This window comes from Pavona decussata, unplaced genomic scaffold, assembly GCF_977016875.1.
Source record: "Pavona decussata unplaced genomic scaffold, jaPavDecu1.1 SCAFFOLD_302, whole genome shotgun sequence".
NCBI lineage: Eukaryota > Metazoa > Cnidaria > Anthozoa > Scleractinia > Agariciidae > Pavona > Pavona decussata.
Window position 1 is genome coordinate 47,501 of NW_028145698.1, and position 25,214 is coordinate 72,714.

At 38.5% G+C, this 25,214-nt stretch overlaps 3 protein-coding genes and 1 non-coding gene across 4 annotated transcripts in view; all 4 read right to left on the bottom strand.

Moving 5' to 3' along the window:
- The window catches only part of LOC146454326 (mRNA-capping enzyme-like), a 55,814-nt gene extending 45,657 nt beyond the window's left edge, over positions 1-10,157 (bottom strand). The window contains exons 1-7 of the mRNA XM_085095544.1: positions 9,954-10,157; positions 5,906-6,015; positions 5,534-5,637; positions 3,499-3,587; positions 2,674-2,749; positions 1,589-1,619; positions 342-560 (exon numbers count right to left, since the gene is read on the bottom strand). Of these exons, the coding sequence (XP_084951670.1) occupies positions 342-560; positions 1,589-1,619; positions 2,674-2,749; positions 3,499-3,587; positions 5,534-5,637; positions 5,906-6,015; positions 9,954-10,008 (684 nt within the window). The 5' untranslated portion in view covers positions 10,009-10,157. The remainder of the gene's footprint in view (positions 1-341; positions 561-1,588; positions 1,620-2,673; positions 2,750-3,498; positions 3,588-5,533; positions 5,638-5,905; positions 6,016-9,953) is intronic.
- On the bottom strand, positions 3,927-3,999 carry Trnaa-ggc (transfer RNA alanine (anticodon GGC)). The gene has a single exon. It is a non-coding gene; the product is annotated as a tRNA-Ala (tRNA).
- A 2,024-nt stretch (positions 10,158-12,181) lies between the features above and the next one.
- LOC146454331 (sodium/bile acid cotransporter 7-A-like) lies at positions 12,182-14,378 on the bottom strand. Its single transcript, XM_085095447.1, has one exon. The coding sequence runs from the start codon at positions 14,326-14,328 to the stop codon at positions 13,309-13,311; it is 1,020 nt and encodes a 339-aa protein (XP_084951573.1). The 5' UTR covers positions 14,329-14,378; the 3' UTR covers positions 12,182-13,308.
- A 1,681-nt stretch (positions 14,379-16,059) lies between these two features.
- On the bottom strand, positions 16,060-17,292 carry LOC146454332 (methylated-DNA--protein-cysteine methyltransferase-like). Its single transcript, XM_085095463.1, has one exon. The coding sequence runs from the start codon at positions 17,242-17,244 to the stop codon at positions 16,708-16,710; it is 537 nt and encodes a 178-aa protein (XP_084951589.1). The 5' UTR covers positions 17,245-17,292; the 3' UTR covers positions 16,060-16,707.
- Between the last annotated feature and the right edge of the window lie 7,922 nt (positions 17,293-25,214).

The following is a 25,214-nucleotide window of genomic DNA, read 5'->3' on the forward strand; positions in this document are numbered from 1 at the left end:
TAAGTTTCTGTTGTTTACCATACCACATTACCCTGCTAGCAGAGCGTTTCTTCTGGCAAGTCTTTTAGCATTTACGAAGTCATTCGCATCTCTTGTAGTCGCATAGTCGCGTAGTCGGCTCCAAGCCGACTACACGAAATACTAGAGACGTGAACGACTTTGTACATGCTAAAAGACTTGCCAGAAGGAAAGCTCTGCCAGCAGGGTATACCACATAGAAATGCAGGGAAAGAGCAGATCCCTCTCCTCCGGTTTGAACCACACAAAGAGCTGCAACATTAAGGCTCCGCCAGCAGTACAAGGTGACAAGCCCTGGGCAAAGATGAAAGAGACCAGCTCACCTTTAATCTGGGATCTCTTCGTAATCGTTTCCTGCCTCCATCTGGCCGACTGCCATCATCCGCTGTCTCACCATTCTGTTCCTCATTGTCACTGAAGCCTTCCTGTTCATCCAGACACCAGTCAGGCAATTCTGGAGCAGATATGGATTCCCTTGAGTCGCCATAGCGACTGACAAGGTCTTGCAGATAATGCGCTTTGTAAATTCCTGGTGGACGACACTGGCGAAAAAAAACCTGACAGTCAGCTAAAAGGAGTGTGTTGTTACTTGCAGGTTAGAAACAAGTAACAAAACATTTGAATGTACATGTAGGTTAGTCTTCCAGCCGCTTTTAGAAGACTCGTATAATACCTCCTGTTGAGAAGGAGGTAGTACGAGTCTTCTAAAAACGACTGCAGGATATATGTAGGTAGGATGTAAGTAAGGGTTATATTTGCTTGAGAGGTTCATGTATTGAAGTTCAGTGTCAAACAATTTTAGTGTCACTTTGAGTAGACAAAAAAACATCAAGTGTATATATTAATGCAAACATTTAAATAACAGTGCAGTTTTGTCAACAGTAATCCAACTAATCTATTGAAACTGGGATCTATCATCTTTGGCTGCAGATGGCTTGGATAAAACTGGATTGCAACTTGAAAAAAATTGGCCAGTTTTTTCAAGTTCTCCAGGCTGTGAATTTGGAGTAATCACAAAACAATGATTACAGTAAGAATTAACTGTTAATTCTTCCTCGGCGAAATCATTTCATATTTTCCTCCCGTTGATCTAAGAACAGTTTTCATGCTAGAGAAGAGGTTCTTTGTCAAATATTTGAGTAGTTTTAACCAACATACAGCAAAATCTCTGTGACAGTCAACCTACGTCACGCATGACCAGTATTTTCCGAGACTGAAATGAACATTCAAATTCTTCTTTGTAAAGTCCGGCATTTGAATGGAATGTTGAAGATTTCTCTGGAAATCTTGCCGAAAAAGATGCATTCACTGAAAAAAAGATTCAAAATATTCGGGAAACATTTGTGCTTAATGCTGTAATGATTATGAAAACAAAAACTCATAGCTTTATACCGTCAATAAACTTGGGAAATTTCTATTGGAACTCTGAAATCTCGCTGGCGATGTTCAAAACTGACAAGTAAATTTCAAAACTCCGTTCAAATTTCAAAAATACCAGTCACGCGTGACATAGGTTGACTGTAAGTATGAATGGAATTAGTCATAGTTCAACCTAAACATAAGGACAAACCTGTGCAAAGCAATGAATGGCTGCCTCCACACTGTCAAAGGACAAAAGAGGTACAAAAAATAAACATACATATAGTGCCCTCCAGTGTAATAAATATTGTTGTTTAAGGTATGGTACGGGTTTCGAGCCGCCACATGGATGATTCACGTTCAGCTCTTTCTTTTGTTATAACACGGAAAAAACGTACATGGTCTAGGTTCTTCTCAAAGATCTCAGTTGTAAGCGCGGTTCAAAGTTCATTCAGTCTTACATAACAAGTTAATAAGTAAACACGAGACTGACAAATTATCTGTAATGCGAACTGAAAACCCCTTGAACATAATACTATCGTTATACTCATTCATAAAATTATATGGTTTTATACCACTAAAAAAAAATTCATATCTTTGTGCCGCCATGTAATATCCTCTACATACACCGAATTACAAGTACACAATAATTGAAGGATGTTTTTAGTAGCTTGACTAAGTCTACTACTCGTCCCTGGATGGGATGCTAATTCATCACAGGATATCCAACATGAAGTGACTAGGAATATTACTACTCCCCCTGTATAGGTCAGACCTAGTTGATCACATGTCACCCAGCATGAAGTCAAAAGGCATACTACAGCCTGAATGGATTGCTAGTCCATCACAGGATACCCAGCATACAAATTATTTGCTTTGCTTTAACCCTTTAAACCCTAACAGTGATCAGCATCAAATTTCTCATTGAGATATCCTGCTTTTTCAACCCCTGAGGTCACGAGAATTAACGATATGATCACCCAAGGTGAATTTTCTTGATATTGATATAACTTCTCCCAGGTATTTTTATAAGAAAAGTATGGGGACAAGATAGGAGAATTTGTTCATGATACTAAGGAAAGGGTGCAGGAAACCAAAAGTTGAGCTAATACGTTGTATCCAGCCACTGTGGAAAGAGTTGTGATTTCTCTGAAAGCCTTCTATGTTAGTAAGATCACATTTACACCAGCTACTGGAAATCACTCAAATCTACATTGTAGTACTAGAACTGGTGCCTCATTCTTTTGACTAGAAAAGTTTGGATATCGACTGCTGAGTTTTATAAACACCACTAACCTCCAGTCATCCTTCTCAACAAGATAAGCTATGATCAGAAAGCCAGTTCTGTTGAAACCGTGGGTACAGTGGATACCTGAGATGCAAAAAAACAAATCATCATCATCATCATCATCATCATCATTATCATCAGTACTGTCATTAAGGGTGCTAAGCCATCCTCGTTTATGTCATGACTGAATTTCCTTGACATGAACTTGACATTACAGGTGAACCTGAGGGTGTGTCACGATAAGTGCAACAAATGACTCAAATGAAAATGACAGCCATGATCATCATCATCATCATCATCACCATCAACACTGCCATTATTGTCCTGTTCATCAATATATCATATTAACCATATGATATAATATTAAATAGTATTAATTATTTATTAGCTTTTTGGCAGCATTCCAGAGACAAGGTTGATTTTAATGGTGTTAAAGATAGTGCCCCCTTTTGCTACTGCACCCATGTTACTGACATCTTGGGATGGTCCAGCAAAGTCAGGTTTCTTAACAATGTACCTGCTAAAACAGAGATATTTTTGTGCTGTTTGTTATTTTGTGGGGAAAGCAGACCTTAACAAGGGTTATTGGGATCCGAAAAGAAAATTTCAGAGAAGCTTGAATTTGGGAAAAATTGCATACATTGTTCTTTAGAATAATATTATTGTTGCTTAATTATCTTTGAAAAATGCATGGTTACCCCAATTTCCTTTTTGGATTCCAATAGCCCATACTAAGATCTGCCTTACCCAGATAGTCATAAACTGTGCAAAAATACCTAAGTCTGTATTTAGTAGGCACCGTCCTTACACTGCAGTAAAATTTGCCCTCATACCTATTAGTTCTCCTGGGTTTTGGTTGAAGTAACGATCGCACATGTTGATGAACAGATCTACTTGGTCTCTTGTTGGAGCTTCACCGTGTCTACCAAAGGATAAACAATTTAAAGATAAATAATAACTACAGGAGTACTCACTCGCATCCTCTTTATACTGAGCAGCACATAAGGCTTTTCATTACAGTGCATGTCAGTAATAACTCTGTTCCCTCTAATGTTATGGTACAATAAGTGACTTAAAAATTTCCGCTGCTTTGAGCACATCCATGTCACTTGCCCATGGCAAAAAACATTAATGACTTATAAATGTAAATATATGAAACATATATTTTGAACTGCAGATAAAAGATCAAATAGAAGAAAGATCCTGGCAGTTACTAGGCAACTTAAGCAGTTGCGAAAAGAAAGACTGAAAAAAGAGATTCAGGCTTGAACGGGATTCGAACCCATGACCTCTGCAATGCCGGTACAGTGCTCTACCAACTGAGCTATCAAGCCAACTGGGAGCTGGTCATATTGTGAGTTCGTGATATACCCGTGAAGGATGAATAAATAAATAAATGTAGTATGGAAGGCCATTGGAAATTGGGGGAAAGGGGGCGGGGGGGCTCTAAAGGTTTAAAAGAAAGTACCAGTAAGAAGCTTAATTGGATTTTTTAAAGAGGAGGGTGGGGTAGGGGCTTAATATTATCCTGTGAAATCATGTGGAATATCACCCAAAGAGGTTGTAGGCCAAGTTGGCTAAAATCAGGGGATATTCTGCAAGACTGAGCAGGATAATTGTCTTATTATTCAACACATTGGCTACAAGGCACATTTTTATTGCAGATAAGTGGGAGACAGTCTTTATTTTGTCATTTTCCTCCCTGAAACATGGAATTATGTATATCGCACGATACTTGTTGACTACGGACTACGAATATTCAGTGCACCATGACCATATTTGGGCAGTGGCACTAGTATAACATTCACCATTTTTTGTGAAATAATGGTTAAAGAGACAAACAGTAACCAAACTCTTCTACTAAGGAGGCATCCTGCTAGCAGAACCTTTCTTTTGCTTGCTCGATTTTGGCGTTCGCGAGAAAGACTCTGCATGAATCGAGTAAGATCTTTATTGAGCATGCGCTGCATGTTACTAGGATACAGTTTCGAACCCAGGCCTAATATGCCTAATAGGCGTGCGCTTGCCTCCAATACAGCATTTCAAGGCGAGCCTTTCAGATAATTTTTCAGGGCAATGAGAGGGGAAACCATCGTTAACATCGGCTGCAAAGGAACATGAAACGAACGTTTTTCTGACCGCTTGGATAACTCTTTCATTAACAGAATTGCCAGTTGATAAATTAAGGATTTGCCATGTCTGGTAGGAAGAGAGACGGACGTATCTGAGCCGGAAAAAAATCAAATCATGTAATCCATGGAACATACCAATTATATTACAGTCAATTCACGTCAAGTGTGACCAGTATTTCCGAGAATGAAATGAACATTTGAATTTCTCTTTGTAATGTCCAACATGTGAATGAAATGTTGAACATTTCTCTGGAAATCTTTATACAGTCAATAAACTAGGGAAACTTCTACGGGAAATTTGAAACCTCGTTGGCGATGTTCAAAACAGACAGGTAAATTTCAAAACGCCGTTCAAATTTCAAAATACCGGTATCGCGTGAATTGACTGTAAGAAGAATCTCATCGAGAATAACTGGTGTTTGGCTTCGGGCACGACAAGCAGATCTCGCAACCATCTTGATTTGTCATGGTACAGCGGGCTCGATTATAAGCATCGGTTTTATCACTAAACGGATGCTCGCACTGGAAAAACCAGGTTGAGGAGAGAAAACAAGATTGACTAGTCCACAAGTTCGGGCTGCAGCGGCTTCAAAGAGTCGACGCGATTCAGGCAGAGCCTCCTTTTCTCTCCTCAGTAAAGAAAAAGACTAAAGGAGGCTCTGCTCGCAGGGTGCTAAGGAGGTTGAAAAACAGGTATAATGAGGGTCATCTATAACAATATATTTATAAAACCAACCCCTTGCACTGCATCTTGACATGCCGAATTCCTGACTTTTCCACTTCTCCCTTGTCATAAAAGCGATTTGTATTTGTCAGGTCTATGATCAATCCTAATCTCACCTGAAAGAAAATTAAAATTATTTATAAAAGTTAATTGTTTTAGAGGGATCCTTGGTTTTCAGTACTTGTCATACAAGAAATGCTCACTACACTTAAGATGGCTCACAATGGTTTCACAGCCATTGTGATACACGCCTATCAGAACTTGAGTTATGCATTCCCTCCCAACTTGGGGGGTTTAAGTCAAAACCTTACCAAACTTGCTTGTTTCAAATTCAACTGATAGAAGTAATCAATTACTGCAATCCATGAATGAAATCAAACTTACCTTTAGTGATTGAAGGTATGCAAACAGCATGGGCAGCTGGAAACGATTTGCTTCAGGGATGTCATTATCATAACGAGGTCCCAGAGGTGTTTTAAAAGCAAGAAATTTATCTGAAAAAATATTTCAAAATTGTAACTGGATATTAATAATAAAACTAACATTATTATCATTTTGACCAGGAAAAACCTCACTTGCAGTTACAGTGGAACCTCTCCTTACGGACACCTCTCTATTACGGACAGTTCACTTGGTCCCTGAGAGACCGAAATCCATATAAAGCCTACCTCTCTAAAACGGACACCTCTTATAATGCGGACACTTATCCCTGTCCCCTTGGTGTCTGTAATAAAGAGGTTCGACTGTACTTCCAACACACTTCAATAACTTCAAAAACCTCTCCGGCTTAGAAACTAACACTACGAAGTCTGAGGGAATGTGGCTTGGTCGATGGAAAATTAAAACCGAAACACCCTTTGGCTTTCGCTGGCCGCGGGACCCAATAAAAGCTCTTGGTATTTTCTTCTCGTATGACATAAATAAAACAAAGGAGTTAAACTTTGCAGAGAAAATCCGAAACTTAGAAAAGACGCTTAATAGTTGGAAGAGAAGAAATTTAACACTTTACGGGAAAATAAACATTGTTAAAACTTTCGGACTTTCTAAATTAATCTACAATGCGTCGGTTCTTGTTATCCCAGAAAATTTTGTCAATTGAAAGAAATTGAGAAATTAATTCTTAACTTTATTTAGGATGGAAAACCTGCAAAGATAAAAAAATCAGCTATCATTGGTGAGAAAAAGCATGGCGGACTCAAGATGACTGATTTTGACATCATGAATAAAGCTTTAAAGGTTGCTTGGATACCACGTTTGCAAACCAGAACCGACGCATCCTGGAAGATCATCCGTGAGATTGCGTTGGAAAATTATGGAGGACTGTCTTTTCTGACACACTGCAATTATGACGTCAATTCTCTGCAAATGAACCACCTCCCAAGCTTTTATCGTGAAGTCTTGAAACAGTGGCAAAGTACAAAACAGGCCTTTCAAAACGACACATCTCCCCACGATGAATTAATTTGGAACAACCGCAACATAAAAATTGAAGGTAAAACGCATTTTTATAAAGATTGGTTCGAAAAAAATATTCTACGTATTGAAGACCTTCTTCAAAATGCCGGAAATTTCCTTTCTTTTAATCAATTCTCCGAAAATTTTCATTTTGAAGCGCCGTTCACTTTATATTTTGGATTGATCAATTCTATTCCGACTAAATGGAAATTAGCAGTAAAAAGAACTCCCCTACAAATGTCGGAAAATGATAACAAAACAAACATTATCTCTACCAAAAACGTATACTCTATTATGATAAAAAACACTATTTTACCCCCCACCGCTGAAAGCAAAATTTTAAGGCACGGTTTTAATCAAGCAAACATAAACAGAGTTTATGAATTACCCTTTCAGATAAAAAATGACATAAGGATATCAATGTTCCAATATAAGATCATTCATAATATTCTTCCAACAATAGTTAGCCTTTTTAAAGCCAAAATTTCAGATAATGACATATGCCCTCAATGTCTCACTGACAGGCATTCTTTAGATCATATGTTCTTACACTGCTCTTTAACTTTATCTTTTTGGAATTTATTTCAAAACTGGTGGTCCAGTAAAACTAAGGAAAATATCACATTATCAAACAGCATGATTTTATATGGAATTTTTGACAATAAGATGCACATGTATGCTTTGAACTACACACTCCTTATCGCGAAATTCTCCATATATTGCAAATGCTTACACGATGAAAAACTATGTTTCGACAGTTTTCTGTCTTTCTAAATGGAAAAAGTTAATATACAAAGAGAAATTGCTATTCAAAACAACAAACTTACTAAATTCACTGAAATATATGGAATTTTTTTGTAATTATTTTTTTTCTTTAAGCACTTTATTTTTATCGTTTCTTTTTTTTACTTTCCCTTGTAAGTATGATAATATACATATGTACTGTACATAAAATCTATTGTAACTTACATATATATACTTCAGAATATCTTGTAAAACACTACTGTTTATATGTACTTTGTATAGTTTACTGTTACAGTTTCTTGTAAATACTAACTCTAATAAAATATTTTAATAAAAATAAAAATAAACAATAAAAAAACTTCCAACACACAATTTACATAGTACGCAACTTGAGGAATACTTTCAAAATAAATATGGCGACCAACTGATGAAGTCTTTCAACAAAACTTGTTCTATAGTCACATAATTATGTGTTGGAAGTAAATGCAAATTAGATTTTTCCTGGTTGAGATGATGTTGAATAATACTTTCTTGGCTAAAAATTATTGATAAACAGAATTTCACTGAGAAACTAATTAGTTTGCTTTTATCAAACTAAACTCAGATTTCAAAATGCAGCACATTGATCAGGTAAAAAGTGAAACAAAACCTGCTCTTCTGAGGTAAATTACAACAGGTTTGAGGTGATCACTCCAATGACTATAGCAATATAACAGTAATGCAAAATGTTGTAACAAAACTAAATGAACTAACAGTAAGGTCTAAGGTATGTCTCCAAGGCAGGAATTTAGATCAAATAGATCACATTATCAACAATTACAACCCACTGATTAATTTCCATGTATTCTCACTGGACAAAACATGCCATGTGGTACAAATTAAAGCAGACGGCGGTTATCAGAAAATAATAGTCAGCTGATTTGATAACAGTCACCCAATTTTTCACAATGACAAAAACAAACAAAGAAAGTCAATGTTGTGTTACAACTGAAGGCCAGATGCAATCATACAAACATCCGTAATATTTATTGCACGTCTGTGTTACCAAACATCACAATGTTCAGGGCCCAGTTGTTCAAAGCTTGATTAAGGTAATCCAGGGTTAAAGGGAACTTTGATTTGAGTTTGATTACTAATAAATAAAGATCTTTCCAAAAGACTCTTACCCTTCTGTTTTGACTCAGACTTCTCTTAACCTTTAGCTTAAAATTAGATTTCTATAAACATTTTTAACAAGCACGATGGAAACCTTGATTAACTTTTAACAGTGGATTAACATTAATCGGCTTTCAAACAACTGGTCCAGGTTTTTACTATTGTGCAATCAGTTATTGATAAATCCATAAAAATCAATAACAATCAACAGCAATTAAGACATTTTAGTGAGCGAGTATCAACTTTTAATATATAATTGGTAGAATCAATCAATATTAATCAGTTAATTATTATTGATAATTACTGATTGTATTGATTGGCAATCAATGATTGACATGACCAGGTTTTGAAACACAGTTGATTCAAACAAGGAGCTAAAAGTTGATTGGATACAACCCAAGATTTCCACACAACCTCATACATTAATTATGTATACATTTTCTGACTCAAACTCTATCATATTTATGGCTGTTTGTGGTAAGTATATGTATGGTGGTGCATGCATAATCAATGTAGGAAATGTGCAGAAATCTTTCTTTCTTTCTTCTTTCTTTCTTTTTACAGAATTGAAGTAACTTTGATACATTCACGGTTCGTTATTGCTTAAATGTCCAAAGGAGAACAGAACAAATAAAAGGAAAATATTCATGCCGAAAATTTAATACCAAAATGGGCCGTCCTTAAAGGTGGGTATTACTGTGAATGAAGCAGTACGGGATTTATCACCTAGTTAAAAAGCCAATTTTTTCTTTAACTCGTATTTCATTAACAACTGTTAAACATTTCAGAAAGAATGATTTCTATAGGAAGAGACAAACAATATATATATAAAGAGAAAGGGGGACACTGATAATATTTAACAACTCGATCGAAACTTCAATCGTGTGCCAGCTGGAGAAACCACAAAAATTCCGAAAAAGTGTTCTTCTTAACATTAAGGACAACTTATTTTTCGCGACGGGTGAGCCTTGACTTTTGTCTAGTGTAAAGAGAAATCCATATATTTTTTAGTTGATTTTCATGATCAGTGGTTCGATTCAAGATTGTATTGACTTCGATCGACTTTCATGACACATACCCGCAATTATCTTGCTTTTCCTTGGGCAGTTCAGCCATCGTGGAGGAACAGACATTATTTGAACCACTCTTTTATCATCTATTTCACTTTTAGAATGATTTTCAGAAATCTTTCCGTAAAAAACAGCAATTTCCTAGGGACTTTCCCTCACTTCCTCTTCTTCGCGTCTGGCAGCCATGTTTAAATGCCTCGTTCTGATGTATCTCGACTCCTCACCATTCCACCACAGGCAAACGTATTCAGGGCTTGGTGTTTCCATGGTAACCAAAATTAATCAATGCGTTTATTTGTCAATATCATTTGACAATGACAGACTAATTATTAGTCTGTCTTTCTGGAAGATACTCCTGTAAAAATTGACGGAAGTATCTGAACACAAAGGGATATGACACATATTTCGCGGTAAAGTTGTACTGTGGAGGCAGATATCAGAACACCTTTAATTCTCGGAAAGATTTGTTATGTGTCCAACAAAACCACCATCTAATAGGAACATTGTGAAAATGCCAGTTACTTGCCAAGTTGCTTTTGGGCCTCATCAGATTCATACCCAGTTGCTACGTATATAATTATATATTTGCTTGTCAATGTACGTGGGGCAAAAGAAGATTGGATACGTACTGGAGTAGAATGTATCACCCTCATATCAAATCTTCCCTTGCCTCAAAACCAAAATTAAGAGAAAGAAATAAAGTTTGAGTAAGGCCATGTCTACAAATGACTTTGCTTTACCTGACTGAAATATGATTTAATTTAGTGCCCTACCCCTCTTTAGTATGCACACCTCCCAAACTGTTGTTATTAGACAACCATTACATAGCATACCTGCCAACCCCCGGAGTACAAAAATCTGGAGACATCTAGAAATCTTTGCATTGTAAGAATGTCATTTTCGACAATGTCTGAATACTCTCCGAAAATCACCCGAAGGCCTCCCAAATGTTTCCGACATCTCTCGGTAAGAACAGCATTTACCTACCATGTATTGTGCAATTTGATTGGTTGATTTCTGACCAATTACAATACTGTACTCGTTAAATATATATCAATTTGATTGCTCTGTTTACGTTTTCCGATCAAGAACAGCTCAAATAAGAACACTAAATCCACTTCTTGTTTTATTTTCCTTTTTGTCATCTCGAAAATAATGAAATTAATGAAAAAAAATTGAAAAAGGCCACGGTAGTTATTTCTCGGGAGATTTGGTGGTCTAACCGGGAGATTAGATGAAAAACTTGGAGACGCCCGGGAAAACCAGGAGAGTTGGCAGGTCTGACATAGGATAGAGGACTTCATGAATCTAGCCCCAAGCATCCTACCCCATAAACCAGGCCTGCCACAAGACATTTGCCATCTAAGCTCCATCTTACCCCAGGGGGTGGGGGTACTCAAAAACGGTTTATTTCGGAGTCTCTGCCGCTGAGGTCCAAACCCTTCCTTTTATACACCATTTTGAAAAGAAAAGTTAACCCTTTCATTTACCTTCCAATGGTACTCCTTTCACATACATGTACCTACCAATGAAAAACTGCATCTTTTTTTCATTGAGTCTGTTCAAGATAGTTTTGCCTTTGCCTTTTACTATACTTCAGCTCATGAAATCTCTACCCTTTCATACCTCCAGCCTGAAAAAGGAACCCCTTTTGGGCAACCCCTCCCCAAATAGTCCATTGTAGGGAACACCACCCCCCTCCCCTATCCCAGGGATACATGTTACCTCACCGATTGTTTTCCAAAGAAAAATAATGTATCTAATTGCCCAAGCAGACTGTAGACTGCTGCTTACATGCTGCTTGCCAAATACAAACACTGAATTGTTCAAACCTGTGCTGGGTAGCAAACATTGGGCTGCCTTTAAAAGAAAATCAACAACCTTGCTTGCAGTAAGTGAAAATAATTTATTGTAGTAAGATGGTTAACAACTCGCTGTAGCACTTTGTAACATGACTTTTCCATAAAGCATTATTTATGCAAATAACATAAGAATTCAATCATTCATAAATTTATTCATCCTCTCTCTTGGCCACTTATATGGAAATTTACATGACAGTTTCAGCTTTATAGACTGACAAGATAACTATACTGTTTTAAACATCCCTTTCAAATTGCCCTTGAAATGAAGGATCGTAACTGTGTTAAAGTAAGACTGGTTCCAGCAATTCAACAGAGACAAAATGAATGGAGTACTTTCCTTTTTAGTCTTTTTGTTTGTTTGTTTTACAACAGTTACTAACAACATAGCCCTAGATAAATATGACAAATAACTTGATAAAATGGTGCTTGGAGGATTTCCTTGTTTAGAAATTTAAGCACAAAAACTGCGCAAATCAGACGAGCACAAACTCTACAAAGAATTATTTCTGGAGTGTTCTTGCACGACAATGGAAAACCAGTCAAAAGCAACATACGAATCCCAAGCCATGAATTTGAGGGCTATCTTTAATCAGACCAATAAGCTAATCAAGTTATTTCAGGTACCTTCAACGTCCTCTAAAAGGGACACCATTAGGAATGCTAAGTTACCCTAACTCCCTCCTCCACAGAGGCTGCTTCAGAAATAAAGAAGTGAAAAGTTGGAAATGGGAAGAAAATCAGAAATGGGTAAACCTCGTTAATTATACTCTCTCCAGTCTTTTATTCGACTGCACTCAAATGCAAAATAGGCCTCTATGACAGAGAGAGTCACCCTAACAAGATTTTGTTCCATTCATCCATATGTATGTGGGCCCAGTTTCACCACCCAAAGTCAACTGTCTTTTTTGGAGTATTGGTAAAAAACTTGTTAATGGGGCAGGTCTGGTAAACCACAAAATACCGTTCTAATGAGCATCTAAAATTTTTGAAACTTCACACTCAGAACATCTGGCCAAATGGAAAGTTTCCTTGATAACCTTACTGGACAGTCCGTATAAGCAGGAGTTACTTTCAGCAAATTTTTCTTTGCTAAAAATTCAGCTCCTTTCCATTATAGCAAGGTGTCTTGTAATAGAAAAGGCATATGTGAAGTGCAAGTTAACTGTATTTTGATATGTTTTAATCTCCACTAAATATTTTTTGTGGTGAAAATTAAGTTTTTTTTTTTTTTAAAGTAATAACAACAACTCTTGTTGTTATTACTTTCAGGGGTTCCTTGTTTTTGTATGGTTGCCAGCATCCTCGGGCAGTCAGTCAGTAGCGAGCGAAATGGTGCTCCTTCACCTGTTGAAAACTTTCGTCGCGCCATTTTGCCCACCCCCAACTGACTGCCCTAGGGTCTCCAAGGATGGGTTACCAGTTTTTTAACTTTATGGTTATTTTATAGTAAGATACGTTTGTGAATATTTAGACAAATTAATTTTGTTTTCTCCTGAGAGGATCAAACAGCAGCATTCACCGCTGCCTTTCCTTTCTGTTGAGCACTGATCATCCATCCCTTCACCACAGGAACCAACAGACCACCCAATAATATTTGCACAGGATGGTAAATCAGGAGAGGAATTGAGATTAGAGAGAGATACTTGTACCCTGCGAAAACAATCTTAAGCATTGGGATGCCCAGTGTCAGAGACTTGTGCGTAGAGCAGAACATGATGGCAACAGTGTCGGCAGGTGTGAATGATGACTCCTTCATGGTTGCTAGGGAAAATGTCAGCATAAGTAGACAACATTGTAATAATATGATCAAAACCACAACTGATAGTAAATCAGTTGAATCAATGTCACCGCTCTTGTGAGAAAATGTATCGCAGAATGTTGTGTAGATTATTAGCAGCAAAACACAGCTACTGATGGTGCCAAACGGGGGCTTGGTCTGTTCCATCCACTCTTTAATGTACCTCCTCAAAAACTGCCCGACCAGGAGTGGAAACACCACAGTCATTGACAGCTGAGCCACGATCAATAAGAACGGTACTCCAGATGAAGAACCAAGAAAAACCAGCAGTAGAAAAGGAGTCACGAATATTCCCAGGAAACTACCAAACGCGGAGTTGAAGATCGCCGCAGCTTCGTTTCCGCCGACAGCTTTTGTAAGAATTACAGCGGAAGATACCGGCGGAGGCATACAGCCGACAACAAGGAGACCTTTCAGAAGCCATTCGTTCAAGCTCGTAAAGTGTAATACCTTGACTAACAGCGACACCAAGCCTGGTACAAAGGCCAGCGTAAAGCTCTGAACAAAAATGTGCAATCGCACATTGCTCAAGGCGCTTTTCAGTTCTTCTGTCTTCAAAGACAAACCACTGTTGAGAAAGATGGTCGATACAGCGATGTATTTGACCGTAATTTCTGGCTTGAGAATACCTCCCTTAGCGCCAATGAACGGTGCAAGCCTGGCTAGGCTGATCACCACGATTATTCCGATCAAGAACCAGTTCTTCTGAAGGCTCGCGAGCATTTCTGTTGATAATTACCAGGATCTTCACCAACCGGCGTCCGCCATTTTGTACAAATTAAACTATGGAATGCCACGTGCAATGGACACGTCATACACTCTCCGGGGTGGGGGAGTCCTACCTCCCTACCCTGCATCTTCATTTTTTTGTTTTAATTCAATCAATCAATGAATCAATCCAGCAATGAGTAAAATTATGATAAATATATACTATTAAGCTGTTCAACAGCCAATGCTATTTGCTAAAAAAATAATATGTTGCTGGCAAAAGCTATTTGTAGCAATCACCAAACAGTGATGACAATATTAAACTCCTGCCGGGGGGGGGGGGGGGGAGGGGGGCACTCCCCCATATGGCCTAAAGGGGGACACGTTGCTGGATAGGGTATGGTGTTTGGCTTCGCTGCCCCGAACAGGGTCTATAATTTTGTGTGGGTCTGTCCTAATCTTGAGGGTCTGGATCCGCCCTAGACAGGGTATGGCTGCAAGACTGCCGTCGAGTATTTAGCAAATCTGAAATCTGTATTTATTTAGCAGGTCATCAGTCAACATTAGATCATTTTCAGGAATAGATAGTGTGTTGTCCTACACAGGGTAGGTATTTAAGGTTATTTTTGCCCTGTTTATAAACATGGCAGAGGTCTCAAACCCCGTGGGGGTACTCCCTTATATGGGCTATATAGGTATGTGCGGCCCCAAAGGGTATGGTTTTTCAGCCGCTTTGGTCTTAAATAGGGTATCGATTTTAGCCATTTTGGTAATAAATAGGGTATCAATTTTTTGCACTCTAGTCTTGAATTCATTTTTTTTTAGAAGAAGCTACTTCTTCAACATGATGTTTACAGCAACTGTGTACGTGCCGCAACGGCTTGTCACGCGCTGGGCTCCAGGGGTTTTTGAACTGAAGTTGACCAGACACTATCAGGTCATAAAAAGGGTAGGGAAAATCGCAGATTTTGGTCATAAATAGGGTAAGGGTTTTGGGAAGCGGGCCGCACACCCCTATCCAATTTTTTTGGGAGTACCCCCTCCCCCCTCGCGCTCAAACCTCAATCAACACAACTATACCCAAACATGGCTCAAGTACACCCCAGCTTCAAACAGCTCAGGTAACCCCAACAGTTCATGGGCCTATACTTGAGAGAGCTGGTTAGTAGAAATGAATTTTAGCACCTAAGCTTTCCCAGATGTCTTGTGCTTCTGTAAAGGGAGGCTTTGGTATGGGTTTATATGAAGAGGGAGCTGATAGTTTTGGGTTGGGCTTACTATATTCACTGAAAGCCCCATAAGTGAAGAGCAAGGAAGAAATGAAGAAAGGAAGGAAGGGAGGGAGGGAGGGAGGGAGGGAGGGAGGGAGGAAGGAAGGAAGAAAGGACAGACAAAAGATGGAAGAGAGAAAATTAAAAGAAACAGAGGAAAATTTCTCACCCGCAGGCATCAAACCCTAAACCTCTCTCAACAAGACACACCAGCCAAATTCTTGACTCCCTTACAAAGGTAGTATTCCAGGGTAACAAACCTGAGAAGATAACGCGGTTTTGTTGAAAGGCAAACCATTGTGCTAAAAGCAGGAGAGGATCATGGCTAAAAGTTGCTATGTTAAGGGGGGGGGGGGGTTGGAGGGCAGAGCCTGCCCCTCCCCTCCCCTCCAATGTAATGACTTCAGTTCAGTGAATGATCTCTAAAGTGTTAGTTATAGTTATTTCCAATTTCTCAGGCAAATGTCTTCAAAGCTTCTGAAAACATCAAAGATCTCAATCTTTATTTTAGAGCAGTAAGCTTGCCAAATTCTTGTAAATAAAACATGTCAGGGTTTTTACAAAACTGCTTACTCAAAATCTTACACAACCTTTGAGCAACATTACAGTGTTTATCAGCATTTGTCCAGTCTAACAGCAATACAAACTGGAGTCAGTGATCTGAAAGCAAGGTGATTAATAGCTTGAGGTGTCTCCCTAGGGTTTAAGTCTGCGCATACACTGATATGAGCTTTAGTACGGTGCGCACCTTGCTGTTTACATTTACGAGGAGTTGAACTCAGGGCTATCAAGAAACAACTCAAGATAGTGGCCAGAGTGGGACTTGAACCCAGGACCTCCGGATTTAATACAAGACCCACACCCAAACCACTTAATCACAAGTTCAAGAACACAGTTTTGTTCTTGATAATTACAAACATTTTGGATGATTTCAATGAATCGGTAAAAACAAAACGAGAGTAAATCTGTTTTTGATGCGTAACATAGTGCAAGCCTTAATAATAACTAATAACCTTATGGAGCCACCTTAAAGTACCCTTACAATGTAGTCTTATACTTGTTCATGTATATTTCTCAGTTTTATCTGATAAACTTGTCTAAACTTGTCCAACTTGTCTCAGTTTTACTTGATAGCATTCTCATGTTGCAGTAGCCATTTCTTGGTAGCCACCCCATTGTACGAGCTATAATTTCCAAGATCTCCCCCACTTTTCACCACTCTATGGCAAGGCACAATAATTGGGATCGGGTTGGACTTCATAGCCATTCCTACGGCTCTAGCTCCTTTTGGATTTCCCGCCATGTTGGCAAGTTCTCCGTAAGTCACTGTTTCCCCAGCTTTCACTTGATCCTTGAGAATCTCCCACACCTTGCGGCAAAACGGTTTGTTTTCGTGCTCTGCGGTGTTAAGATCTGGTAACTTAACCTTCTCCAGCGAAGAATAACTCCAGAAGTAAGCTTCCAACCAAGTGATGCAATCCTTGATGTGCTGAGAGGCAGGACCGTGACTTTCAGTTACTTTCTCTGAGTTTTTTTCGCCTCCCTCCTGTTTGTAAGCATCCGCCGTTGCTGCTTGAAGATGAATGCTTGTAACACCATCGTCATCGGCTGTGATTTTGTAAATTCCCACTGGAGATTTAAAGTATCCAACCTCCGTCATTTTGTAGCCTTAGTATGCACAAGCCTCAGTGCCCCCGCCCGATTTGCCCAAATGTTACGTGAAAATGAAATCGAGGCTAGGTTCGCACGTCACGCAAGATCCACGCAAGATGGTGCAATCTCGTACCCAGAGTCTTCAGGCTTTTTGGTCAGCGAGGCAACGCCGGGAAGACTCTGGGGACATCGAATTTTATTACCGCAGGATTTCTGCGGTAAAACAATGGAAACCGTTACGGAACAGCCAATCAAAAAAATTGAATTTTTTCGATGTCCCCAGAGTAGGCGCCTACCCGCTGACCAAAAAGCCTGAGGACTCTGGGTACGGGATTAGGTACAAGATGAAGATGATGAAGCAAGATCACGCGAACCAAAAGGAGACGGGAAAAAGTAACAGGGGAAGTGCTTGCGCAATCTCTCGAGCCAGAGGCTCATGATAAAGTGTTTGGCAATAGTTCAGAGATGTTAATTTTTGAGGAGAGGGGAAAACCGGAGAAAAGGACGAGATCAACCCACATAAATGGGCTTGCTTGAAGTTGACTCGAATAGGAACCACCCGGCTGTTTCTTGGTTTTTCGTTTCTTGTATGCACGGATTATGTTAAATTCTATGGAGTTCTAATTGACAAGCATCTAACCTGGGAACATCACATTGATCACATTGCCTCTAAGAGTAGTAAAATAGTTGGGTAACAGCTAGATTGAGACCTGACCATGTTCCATTAAATACTCTTCTTCGCTGATATCGTATTTCCCTATACGTTGTACGGCACAGCTGCGTGGGGTCATGCCGCTCAATGCGGCACAGGGGCAATGACGCGGAGATTTTGTAATTATAATGGGGTGGAATAAAGTATTGTTGTTGTTGTTGTTGTTGATGTTGTTGTTGTTGTTGTTGTTGTTGTTGTTGTTGTTGTTGTTGTTGTTGTTGTTGTTGGCCAAAACTACTCAAATATAGACTAAGAACCTTCTAATATGAAATTACTCTTAGAACACTGGAAGGAAATTATAAAATGATTTCTCCGAGGAAGAATAAAATACAATCGGTTTCTAGCCATTTTCCAAAACACTCAGAAGAAACTTGAAAAAATTGGCTAATTTTTTTCAAGTTGTAATCCATTTCCATCCTAGCCATCCGCAGTCAAAGATACTTTTTTTTAAGATTCTCTATTTAATGTACAATCTTGCTTAACATACAACCTTAATTGTAAATAATTATTAAAATACTCAGAAAAAAAGAAAGAAAAAAGCCCAGGGAGAGCTTGACAGAGTATTAGTGTACAGTTTTTGTATAAGAATACTTCTACATAAGTTTCACTAGTAAGTTTCACTAGGCACAATAAATTATAAAGGTTGTACAAAGGGTTTTTCTTTTCTCTCTTTTTTTTGCGTGTGTGTACTTGTTAAATTACTTACAAGATAATATTCCATAATTAACAATAAAAAAAAAAGAATTAGTTATTGGTTATAGCCACTTTAAAGCAACTCTTCATAGTTTATCCATTTATTGCGAAAAGAAACAATTCTATTGGATTTAAATGCAAGGTATTTTTCAGTTTCGTATTTATTTTAGAGAATTTTCTTAAAGTGGCTTCCAGACGGTTTACTCTCTTTGTACCTACAACTCCATAAATAGGTTTTTCCTAAAATTATTACATAATTAACTAGATCCATTCCCTCCTTCAAGATTCCTATGATAACGTCACGCAGTAAGAGACAACAGCAACTACTTATGTTCTTAAGAATGTTCACAACAACGTCCATCCAAAAAGAGTGTGAAAAGGGACAACTAAACAATACATGGTTTCTAGTTTCAGCGGTATCTTGACAAAAGGAACAGTTAGGGCTTGGAATGTAGCCTATTTTAAAAAGGATGTCATTGGTAAAAAGAATAGAATTCAATACTTTATATTGAAAAGATCGTAAGTAGGGTTCACTGGAAACTCTTATGGGAAGCAAAAATGCTTCAGTGATATAATTATCTTCTAAATCAAATTCTTCCCCTAACTTGGCCCATTTCTTAGGCTTTTCATACTTGAGCTTTATTAACAATCGATAGTAGTCACGACATTTAAAATTTCCCAATCAAGAACGACATTGAAAATAGGTGGATGTGTTTGTCGATTCAGAGGAACAGACTGTCTTAATCCTGGGGACAAGAATCCCACCTTTTTTGTCAACAATAGGGTTTAACGGACAGTTGAAGCCCCCACCCATTATGATGTTTTCAGTTTCGAAATCATTTGTCTTTCAGTATACTTTGGAGAACCGAATAATAAAAATCAACTAATCTATTATCTTGATTAGGACCATAAATGTTAACTAAAATAGCCCGTATACCTTTCAAGAGTACCTTGAGCATAATATATCTACCATTTACGTCCGTGACTTTTTCTTCAACTGTGCAATCAAAATTATTCCTTATTAGTATCGCTACCCCGCGAGAGTTACTAGCCCCATACGAACAATAGAAAGGAGCGCCCCATTCCCTTTTCCAGAATAACTCATTATCCTTTGTGGAATGTGTTTCCTGCAGAAAAATGACATCCGCTTTTTTCTTTTTTACACCAAGTAAAAATTGTTCTTCTTTTACGGAAGTTGCTGATGCCTCTTACATTTAGAGAGAGAAATTTACCAACTACCAAGTGTCAGGATAAAATACAAACAAAGGAAAAATAAACTTAAGACTACAAGGAGGGACGGATCGAGAGTAAATATTGTATGCACGAAGTAAAGATATGTTAATAGTTGTAGGCTTACAATTAAAACTTTTGTTGTCAAACCAAACCGAAAAATTTAGTACACACAGAATTAATCTTAAAACAAAAGCGAATACTAAGAAATAGAGTAACAAAACTATTCTAGAGCTAACAAAGTTCGCTCCTGTGCCCTTTGGCACAGGCCGTCTGAACACAAGCGAATTCATCGCCAGGTGTTAATTGTGAAGAGCGTTGCCGTCGTTGTGCTCCGAAGTAAGCAAATTTAATAACAGTTATTCATCAGGTACTGCCTTACCGTCTATGAAAAGCTTTCCTCTTGTAAATCACACCTTCTTGCCGTTGTCGAAAGCCTCTTTCATGATTGGGAGTGCTTTTTTTCGGGTTTCGAAGTCATAAGGAGTGAAATCTTCCACAAATCGAATTCCGTTCAATGCTTTTTTATTTTCAGGCTTCTTAGCGACACGAAGAAATTCTCTCTTGAAAGGTCTGCCATAGAGTTTAGCAATGATTTGTCTGGGTTTGCCATCTTGTTTCTTGCCGGTGCGGTGTACGTTTTCTATTTCGCCGATGTCATCTTGGAAACCAAGAGGAGTCAAGTAATTCTGTCTTATCGTAAAGCAATTTTCGCCATCCTCTTCAGCCACACCCAGCACCCGAATATTAAAATCTCGTGAATATCTTTCCAAGCGTTCTACTCTTTTCTTCAACTCCATGTTACATTCTTGAAAAGACTTCTCTGTTTCATTTAGCGTTGTATTCAAGCCGCCAACATCTTCTTCGAGCTTCTCTACTTTCGGCTTCAACTGGTCGATTTCATCAATTTTTGAAATGATATTTTCAATCTTCGCAAGTCGGGCGTCGGTGGTGTTTTTAAAAGTTGCGAGTTCGTCACTAATTATTTGCATTTGTTTTGTAACGTGACTTCGAAGGGATTTGAAAAAATTTAAAAATTTTAAAATAAGTAGAATTATTGGAGTTATTGCCCGTCTTAGGCACCTCGTCCGTTTTACCACTATTAATCGTGGCAAGAAAAGCTTTCATCTCGCCTGATGTCACGCCATGCACGCAATTCTAAAGCGCGAGTGCTGTGGCAAGCGATCTCTTCGCTGTAAAGATGCGATCGTTTTCCTGGCATATTTATTAGTTTGGTTTGCTACCTTATCTACAAGGTTATCGGGGAAAAGGAGATGAAAGTAGTCAGAGAATGAAGGATTGTCTGGAAGCTGCACGTTCAGTCATCGATCAGCTGTGAAGTCAAACCTTCGCGGGACACTTCGCTTTCTTCGTCGCTTTCTTCTTCGCTATCGCTCTCTTGCTCACTCCTGTCATCTTCCTCTCCGCTGCTTTCAGAATCACTCCTGTCTTGATCTTCATTGCTATCCTCTCCGCCAACAACTTCAACTATCTTTCCTTCGATTTGTCTACAAACAGAATCCTAACCGCCATCTTTGTTTATTTTGTTGGCAGGCAAAATATATTTTTATGCTAATTAATTCTATTATTGAATTCGGGTAATCTCGTACCCCGATCTCAGTCGTCGGTTCGGGAATGTCGAACTCTGTCGGGTGCTTTATTTATGTTCCTTGGTTGGGCCCAGAACAATAACCGACAAAGGTTCGAGGTTTCCCGAGCTTAGCCGTCAGTAAGACAATAGTATTCGGAAACCCGGAATATTCCGGGATCCACCCACGCGAACGTACACGCGCGTCCGGAATATTCCGGGACCCGCACGACAAGGGTTAAGTATTTACCGCTCTTTGATACTACCCTATCTGTCCTATGGTTTGGCTGCTTGGGGCCAAGCTGCCAAATCCCATCTACAAAAAATCCTCGTGCTACAAAAACTTGCTCTTCGGTTGATGTATTTCTGTGAACCCAGACCGCATGCGGTGCCTTTATTCATCTCCTCAAAAATCCCCCCTTTAAAGGAAACCTCCACTCTCGAAACATGTGAACGTTACATCATTGAAAATACAATTTTCTTTGAAATTTCATTGGAAATCATGGAAATAATATTTCAGTGTCGGAAAAAACATAATTTGCTTTTAAATTTCCCGCGCGCCGCCATCTTGGATTTCATGACGTAATAAGGTTGCTTAATTATTTTACACAAAAGAACTTCCGCTGAATGACAATAGCGGCAACCATTACACGTCATCAATTCAAAATGGCTGCCCCCAGGAAATTTAAAAGCGAAAGTTGTCAATAATCATATCTAATTTTTAACACACTTGAATGTCATTTCTACGTTTTAGACAAATATTTGGAATTTAGACACTATTTCCAACGCTTACCCGTCAATTTGTTGTGAGAGTGGAGGTTCCCTTTAAACATGTTATATGTTGGAACAGTTTCCTCAATAATGTTCGACGTCTCATGTTTAACTGTTCCTACTAACATTAGTAATCTCTTCATTGAAGCTAAAGAAAAGCATAATCATGAGACCAGGTTCTCTTCCTCCGACAATTTTTATATTAAACTATCGAGACTGAATCAAAACCAAGGTTCTTTTGCTAGGTTCGGGAAGTTAAAATTAAAAAGCAATGTGCCCAAAAATATATAATTAAAACAAACTGATGTTGTATTCTGACGCTGCAAGTGTCTTTTCACAACCTTTGATAGTCTGTTTACTACCTGTCAGTTTCCTTCGCTAACAGGCACTCCTATCTTATGAATCGGAATGAGCATAGGGTTTTTTGCATTGCTTGAAACGCGAACGAGATATTTCCGTTGAACCGATTTTTAGGACGGTGCCTACTTTTGTTACTTCGCATACGTTCTGCGCATCTCGAGATACTCAGGTTTCCTCCCGGGTGGTGCCTGCTAATACAGGGATATTTTTGCGCGGTTTAAAACTATACGAAGAAAATAGAACTTAGCAAGTGCTTTTGGTATCTCGAAAGAAAATTGGGGGTAGCCATGCATTTTTCAGAGATAATTAAGCTTCGATTTAGGAAAAAATCCCATACATTGCTTTACATTTTGGCGCTTTTTATCTCTGAAAAATGCTTGGTTACCCCCAATTTTCCTTTTGGATTTCAATAGCCGTTGCTGAGATTGGCTTTTCCCGCATTGCCATTCTGCGCATCTCGAGATACTCGGGTTTCCTATGGGTGGTGCCTACTAATACAGGGATATTTTTTGCGCGGTTTAAAACTATACGGAGAAAACATAACTTAGCAAGTGCTCTTGGTATCCAAAAAGAAAATTGGGGGAAACCATGCGTTTTTCAGAGATAATAGAGCTTCACTATGGACAAAAACGCCATACATTTTCTTTGTATTTACTGCTTTTTTGAATTAATGTTGCTTAATTATTTTTGAAAATGTATGGTTAACCCCAATTTTCTTTCTTGATTTCAATGCCCTTGCTAAGATCTGCTTTTCCCGCATAGTCATAAACCGCGCAAAAATACTTCTGTATTAGTAGGCACCGTCCTGAAAGGCGAAATAAGCATGCACCGATTAAAACCCTTTCTCAACGTAGGATGAAACAATTTTCAAAACCATGGATTACGAAGGGGATAAGAGCTTGAATTAAAGTAAAAAAAAAAAAAACAGACTATACCAAATTGGGGACCTTGACAAGTATAAATACTATCGAAATAAAATATGTAGTCTCACACGTTTGAGTAAGAAACGATATTGTTGCGATTTTTTCAACGAAAATTTAAACAATATCACGGAAAAAGACGTGGCAAGGGACAAATGGATTACTAAACCGTCGCAAAAGAAACTCTAAAATAAATAACAAGTTAAAGGATCCAGATAATAGCAATATCGTCACCAATGTAACCACACGTATACCTAATATCTTCAAAAACATTTTTCCACTATTGGCAGCAATTTAGCAAGCAAATTACCACCGGCCGAGCGTCCCTTTACTGATTACCTTAGAAAGTCGAAGTCCTCAGATTCCTCGTTTTTCTTTAAACCTGTTACTCCATTAAATCTCAAATCCTATCCATACCGAAAAACAATTCACATGGCTTATACTCTTGTCCTACTCAACTTCTTAAATACTCGTGCGATATTATATCTCTTATAGTGCTCTCAGACATTCTCAATGCATCTGTCACTCTTGGGTCCTATCCCACAAAACTTAAAATGTCTAAAATTATACCTATCTTTAAAGCTGATGACGAGAATGACGCTTCTAATTATAGACCAATTTCACTATTGTCAAATTTCAATAGAATTTTTGAAAAAATCTGTCGTGGAAGGCACATATTAATTCTGTTCCAACAAAAATAAGTAAGACAGTTGGGCTAATCGCAAGGTTACGGCGTATTGTTCCTATTTGCACTCTTCTGAATATTTATCAGTCTCTAATCGTACCTTACATAACTTATGGTCTTATCTCTTGGGGCAATGCATGCAAAACCTTACTTGATCAAATTCTTGTCCTTTAAAAGCGCGCATTGGCAACGAAAAGCTGAACCATTGGTTTTGACATAGGATTCAAGTAAACTTTTACTTGTGCTTTCATTTGTGCTAAGTCTGTAGTCGACAAAAATCCGAAAGCAGCTTTTATGAAGGAAACAATTTTAAACTGTGTTTAACTAAACAGCTTTTGAACGTGTTTAGGCCTTGGTGTGAATAGGGTATTAGTCCAGCTCTCCTGTATCGTCTCCAGCTTCCGCTCATCCATCAGTTACTTGACGGAAGTGCCATATCAAAAATTAAAAAAAAAAACAATTAAAAATTCTTGTCACGGCCATCATACGGAATGACCGACAGGTCATACCTTCTGCAACGCAGACAAACAACTCGGATATGTCAATCACGGTACAACAATTAACCCAGTGAAAATTCATAACTGGTTTTACTGACAAACCAAACAAGAGGCAAATCAGTCAGCCAATAAGTGAATAACTGAATGAAAATACCACGTCAATCAAATTAAGCTAGCTACAAATTAATAAAATCTTCCGTGATACCTCGCCAGCGTCGCCTAAAATCGAAAGCGCTGAAGTTTGATCATTATTATTGCAGTTTCCAACAAACCAATCTACTGCACCATACTTATCACAAAGTTTCTCATAAAAGTCAACTTTCTCGTATGTATCGTAGTCCTCTGTAAGCTCTTCTCCTTCGTTTACGTCTCTTGTTGTGTACTCATGTCCGTCTATCTCCAACAATGTTGGATTATCATCGTGGTTGACCATTCCACCATCATCCACGTTCGCATCATGTACGGCTATCTTCCCATCTTTCCCAAAACCACGCATCAACCAGTTCCTTCTTTCCACATCG

What these genes read in the sequence shown, in the direction of transcription:
- LOC146454331 (XM_085095447.1), bottom strand. Translation starts at nt 14,328, where the DNA reads ATGCTCGCGAGCCTTCAGAAGAACTGGTTCTTGATCGGAATAATCGTG.
- LOC146454332 (XM_085095463.1), bottom strand. Translation starts at nt 17,244, where the DNA reads ATGACGGAGGTTGGATACTTTAAATCTCCAGTGGGAATTTACAAAATC.